Source organism: Gekko japonicus, unplaced genomic scaffold, assembly GCF_001447785.1.
Source record: "Gekko japonicus isolate JY-2015 unplaced genomic scaffold, Gekko_japonicus_V1.1 scaffold1288, whole genome shotgun sequence".
In the NCBI taxonomy this organism is placed as follows: domain Eukaryota; kingdom Metazoa; phylum Chordata; class Lepidosauria; order Squamata; family Gekkonidae; genus Gekko; species Gekko japonicus.
In genome coordinates this window covers 234680-240582 of record NW_015163127.1, presented here as the reverse complement: position 1 = coordinate 240582, position 5903 = coordinate 234680, and the positions used below count along the sequence as shown (strand labels likewise).

The following is a 5903-nucleotide window of genomic DNA, read 5'->3' as shown; positions in this document are numbered from 1 at the left end:
AAAACAAGGGCAATCCTCCTACTGCACTCCTCTTCTGAGCATTAAACCTCACTTTCCTGCTAACCCCACAGAATGGAGCCTTATTATAACTATTGCTTGTCTCAAAGTTAAAGTAACTGAAGTCCTTTTTGTCAAAAGATAAAAAACACACAGGTTGACATTGGCAATTGTTTTCAGTTTCTGCAGCCACCATTAAGATTTTGTTTATAACAGGGATGGCATGCTGGCAACCAAACTGGAATAAAGTGATAAAAAGTCTTTAGACAGTTTCACTGGTGAAGAATTAACAAAAAAATCAGGCAGTGAACTTGTATATTCCATATGCGAATTGAATGTGCAATACGGCTGCACTAGGTAAATGTACGTTTGGGTGCAATCCAAAGACACATGCATTCCACAAGGGTGAAGCACTTACAAATAAACAACACAGGATGGGATGATGGTGGTGGTAACTGACAAAATGCCATTAGTTGTGCTTCCCCACTATGTCGGACACTGTGTAGGTCTAGAGTGCTTGAAACCAGGAGGATAGGGCCAATTTCCCTTCCTTGGCACTACAGCACCTATGCTGGTGATTCCTGTTTCCTTCCTCTCCACCAGACGGGGGATGGAAAGCTGTTGCAGGCTTTTTGTACATCTGGACACATGAGTGGCAAAAGCTGCTAGGTGCAGCATCAGCTGAGATCAACCCAGATGTAGACAGATGAGTGAGTAGCTACCCCTACCCGCATAGATTTAAGAAGCTGAATTGCTGCCTTCAGTATCTGGGGGAATTTAGCTAAATGGCAGGCCTCAGTGAGAGGTGGGGTATTAACGAGGATCTTCCTATGTTTATGGGGATTTTCCCCTTTTTGAGAGCTCTTAATAACCAGTCCAAGGGTAAAATGGAGAATGTTTTATTGAAGGAAAATTAAGGAATTTAACATACAGGGAGCACACATTGAACATATAGCAGGAGATACGGAGGCAAGGACTCAGAAGATGGAAGGGAAGCTGGGAGTCCTGACCAGTGTTCCCTCTAAGCTGAGTTAGTGTGAGCTAGCTCACAGTTTTTTAGCCTCTGGCTCACACATTTTTGTCTCAGCTCAGGAAGGATGGCTCCAAAGATAACTAATTCATGCAGGAGCCAAATCGCTCGCTCACAACTTTAATGCCAGTAGTTCACAAAGTAGAATTTTTGCTCACAAGAGTCCACAGCTTAGAGGGAACTGACCCTCCCAGCGGGCAATTCCTACGAAAGTCAGGTGGCGGCGGCAGGCTACCCGAGAAAGAAAAGCCTCTCCAGGGGCAGAGTGTAACCGGGTTCAGGTTCATCATCATCATCATTCTTTATTTATTTACAGCATTTGTATGGCTGTAAAGAACCCAAAACAACTCACAGAAAAATATCAAGCTACCCATCAATTAAACAAATAATATAATTAAACAAAAATCTTTGTTGTTGTGGATGATGAGGTGCAAGTGACAAGAGATTATCAGACTCTCCTTGCTGTTGCGGGCAGCATTAGCAATGCCAAGGCCTCAGTGGTTAAGTATTCCAGCCAAATAAATGGATCTTCCAGCTTCAACTCGCTCAGCATAATTTCCTTTCCTCAGCAAACAATGCACACAACCCACAGTGTTCCCTCTAAGCTGAGTTAGCATGAGCTAGCTCACAGTTTCTTAGTCTCCAGCTCACAGATTTTTGTCTTAGCTCAGGAAGGATGGCTCCACAGCAAACTAATTTATGCAGCAGCCAACTTGCTCGTTCACAACCTTAATGCCAGTAGCTCACAAAGCAGAATTTTTGCTCACAAGACTTCACAGCATAGAGGGAGCATTGCCCACAAGGAACTGCAACCTGGCACGAGAACATGTCTCCTTCACTGTGGCTTTCCTGGCTTGCTTTCCCCAGTGAAACATCGCAGCATTTCTCAAGCAACAGTCACCAGCAGCCTCCCAAATATGAGCCCTTTTTGGGCGTTGAAAATTACATGTACAGTTGAATGTCTTCAGGGTAACCACAGGCACCTATACATTCACATGAGTAGCCTATCTACATGCATACCATAGGTACTTGGGTGTTTGGTTTCACTATAATTTAAAACGGTCTTTCCATTGGGACCAATTGCTCCAATTGGCTAAAAACAGGATTTTGGCTGTTACCCATTTTTATTATCGACCATTCGAATTTTCCAGGTTACGGTAATCTCTCGCTTATTATATGGAATCCCTGTATGGATTCAGAGTTTTAACAATAACTGTCACTCCTGATAGACATACATATTCATCCACACAGCATCACTTCCAAAACCCCTCCCCCTCTCTGTCACTCACCAATCACACCACACTTGCCTCTTCAAGCACTCTAGACTATCACATGCAACCAAACTTTTAAAAAGACACACACCCATAAACAAGGAATCGTTACACACGTCAATATTAAAAATGGTTCCTTACTGCCAAAATCTTGGACAAGAATTCAGCAATCTGTGCAGCAACTTCTGGTGATTTATCAGCTAGAAGGTACCTAATTGCGTTGTCAATAGTTAATTCTAGACAGTAAGTGCTTAATCCAAAGTAATCAAAGATGTGAGTGAAGGGGGCAGCGCCATAGAAGAATCTGGGACATTGAAGCCCAAATAATCCAGGCTCGGTCTCAGATATGTACCAAATAGTATGGCACAATACTTTTCTAAATTGGTGATCCTGCTGCAACGCAGAGCCTTTATGCTAGCCAGATTTAATGTTTTCCCCTCATCTTGGGTTTCAGGTAGATACAGAAGTATCCCGAGATGTGACAGAATTTGTAATTGTTCCATCCGGAGAACCTGATACCTTAGACCACATCTTCCATTGGGGAAGCTTGGAAACTGTTTAAAACTACAATTCTAGAAGCTCAAATAAAATATATTCCGCAGGTTAGGAAAGGCACAAACAGGTATAAGAAAAAGCCTACATGGTTAACAAACAAAGTAATGGAAGCTGTAAAAGGTAAAAAGGATTCCTTTAAGCGGTGGAAAGCTAGTCACAGTGAGGCTGATAAAACAGAACACAGGCTATGGCAAATAAAATGCAAGTCTGTGGTCAGGCATGCAAAAAGGGAATATGAGGAGCATATAGCAAAAAATGTAAAGACCAACAATAAAACTTTCTTCAAATACATTAGAAACAGGAAACCAGCCAGGGAGGCAGTGGGGCCCTTGGATGACCAAGGGGTAAAAGGAGTACTGAAGGATGATAGGGAAATGGCTGAGAAGCTAAATGCATTTTTTGCCTCCGTCTTCACTGTGGAAGATGAGAGGTGCTTGCCCACTCCAGAGCCGCTGAGTTCGGGAGGGGTGTTGAAAGACCTGAGTCAGATTGAGGTGACGAGAGAGGAGGTCCTAAAACTGATAAACAACTTAAAAACTGATAAATCACCAGGCCCAGATGGCATACATCCAAGAGTTCTGAAAGAACTCAATTGTGAACTTGTGGATCTCCTGACAAAAATATGTAATCTCTCCTTAAAATCAGCCTCCATTCCTGAGGACTGGAAGGTAGCTAATGTCACTCCCATCTTTAAAAAGGGTTCCAGAGGAGATCCGGGAAATTACAGGCCAGTCAGTCTGACGTCGATACCGGGTAAATTGGTGGAAACCATTATTAAGGAAAGAATTAGTAGGCACATAGATGAACAAAACCTATTGAGGCAGACTCAGCACGGTTTCTGTAAGGGAAGATCTTGTCTCACTAACCTGTTAGTGTTCTTTGAGGGGGTGAACAAACATGTGGACAAGGGGGATCCAATAGATATTGTTTACCTTGACTTCCAGAAAGCTTTTGATAAAGTTCCTCATCAAAGGCTCCTAAGCAAGCTCAAAAATCATGGGATAAAAGGACAAGTCCTTTTATGGATCAAAAACTGGCTAATTAATAGAAAACAGAGAGTGAGTATAAATGGGCAGTTCTCCCAGTGGAGGGGTGTAAGCAGTGGGGTACCACAGGGATCAGTACTTGGTCCACTGCTTTTTAACTTGTTCATTAATGATTTGGAGATGGGAGTAAGCAGTGAAGTGGCTAAATTTGCGGATGATACGAAGTTGTTCAGGGTGGTGAAAACCAGTGAGGATTGTGAGGCACTCCAAAGGGATCTGTCAAAGTTGGGCGAGTGGGCGTCAACATGGCAAATGGGGTTCAATGTGGCCAAGTGCAAGGTGATGCACATTGGAGCCAAAAATCCTAACTATAAATACACGTTGATGGGGTCTGAACTGGCAGAGACAGATCAAGAGAGAGATCTTGGAGTTGTAGTAGATAACTCACTGAAAATGTCGAGACAGTGTGTGACTGCAATAAAGAAGGCCAATGCTATGCTGGGGATTATTAGGAAGGGTATTGAAAACAGATCAGCCAATATAATAATGCCCCTATATAAATCAATGGTGAGACCTCATTTGGAATACTGTGTGCAGTTCTGGTCACCACACCTTAAAAAGGATATTATAGCTTTGGAAAAAGTGCAGAAAAGAGCAACTCGAATGATAAAAGGGTTGGAACACTTTCCCTATGAGGAACGGTTAAGGCGCTTAGGGCTCTTTAGCTTGGAGAAACGACGACTGAGGGGTGACATGATTGAGGTTTATAAGATTATGCATGGGAAAGAGCAGGTAGAGAAAGAGGTACTTTTCTCCCTTTCTCACAATACAAGAACCCGTGGGCACTCCATGAAATTGCTGAGCGGTCGGGTTAGAACGGATAAGAGGAAGTACTTCTTCACCCAAAGAGTGATTAACACTTGGAATTCACTGCCACAGGAAGTGGTGGCGGCTACAAGCATGGACGGCTTCAAGAGGGAATTAGATAAGCATATGGAGCAGAGGTCCATCAGTGGCTATTAGCCACAAGGTATAGATAGGGACTCTGGGGCAAGTGATGCTCTGTCATCTTGGTGCTTGGGGGGGGTCAACAGTGGGAGGGCTTCTAATGTCCTGGCCCCACTGGTGGACCTCCTGATGGCACTGGTATTTCTGGCCACTGTGGGATACAGAGTGTTGGACTGGATGGGCCTTTGGCCTGATCCAACATTGGCATCTCTTATGTTCTTATGTTCTTATGTTCATCCCACTGCCCTCTCTACACATCCAGCCTATCCGGTTTAGAAAAATCTGGGCAGGGCTGGTGTGTTTATGGCCTGGTTTACACATGCAGCAAAATGGGTGATACAGACTCAAGAGTGAAGACTGGCATACGGAGGATCATTTTTGGCAACAACTCCCTCCAAACAGAAAAACAGAACAAGAAAAGGAAAAGACGGAGGTTTACATGGAGGTTTGTGGGTTTTTTAAAAACATCATGGTTACAAGGAGATCCCCCCACCACCATTCAAGCCTAGACTCTGCCAGCTGTAGTCTGAAGCCGTACACTCCGTTCTACGAGGGCTGTACTACCTTGCACGCGTTAAACACGTTTCAGTATCCAACACACATCCTCTGCCTTGAAAGTAAACGCCTCAGCATGCGGCGACTGAGTCTCCGAGCCAAATCCACTGCACTTGGAACGTTGCATCTGTTTCACCCTGAAACCGTCTCAAGCGTCCTGTTAGAAACAGACAAATAGAGCAAAAGAAAGCCTTCGCAAAAAAAACCCCCCAAAGCTCCAAACTTATGGATACAGCAAATGTATATATCCAATAAACTAAACATCTCAATCAGCCTCCTCCAAAGCCGCCGCCAGAGTTAGAGCCGGTGTGCAACTGAACGCGGACGCCTTGCGCTGTTTTCTCTCTCATTCAGGCACCCCCTGGAATTCCCACTGAGTAAAATGGAGATCGGAAGCCGGAAGGCGTGCGCCTTTCTAGTCTCTCAATCTCTATGGTGGCGTGGGGAGGAAGGAACGGGTTGCGCTTGCGTGTTGCGTGGCTTCCTGAGTGGTTGGCGGCA

At 44.3% G+C, this 5903-nt stretch overlaps 1 protein-coding gene across 1 annotated transcript; it reads right to left on the bottom strand.

Annotated features, from left to right (window-relative positions):
* Positions 1-1404: 1404 nt before the first annotated feature.
* On the bottom strand, positions 1405-1902 carry LOC107106730 (histone H2A-like). Its single transcript, XM_015406913.1, has 3 exons — positions 1830-1902; positions 1537-1619; positions 1405-1506 (listed from the first exon to the last, which is right to left on the bottom strand). The coding sequence occupies exons 1-3, from the start codon at positions 1900-1902 to the stop codon at positions 1405-1407; spliced, it is 258 nt and encodes an 85-aa protein (XP_015262399.1).
* Positions 1903-5903: the final 4001 nt, after the last annotated feature.

What these genes read in the sequence shown, in the direction of transcription:
- LOC107106730 (XM_015406913.1), bottom strand. Translation starts at nt 1,902, where the DNA reads ATGTTTCACTGGGGAAAGCAAGCCAGGAAAGCCACAGTGAAGGAGACA. An exon ending in TCGTGCCAGGTTGCAGTTCC is followed by an intron (nt 1,620 to 1,829) that starts TTGTGGGCAATG and finishes TTAGAGGGAACA; the next exon opens with CTGTGGGTTGTGTGCATTGT. An exon ending in GATCCATTTATTTGGCTGGA is followed by an intron (nt 1,507 to 1,536) that starts ATACTTAACCAC and finishes CTTGGCATTGCT; the next exon opens with AATGCTGCCCGCAACAGCAA.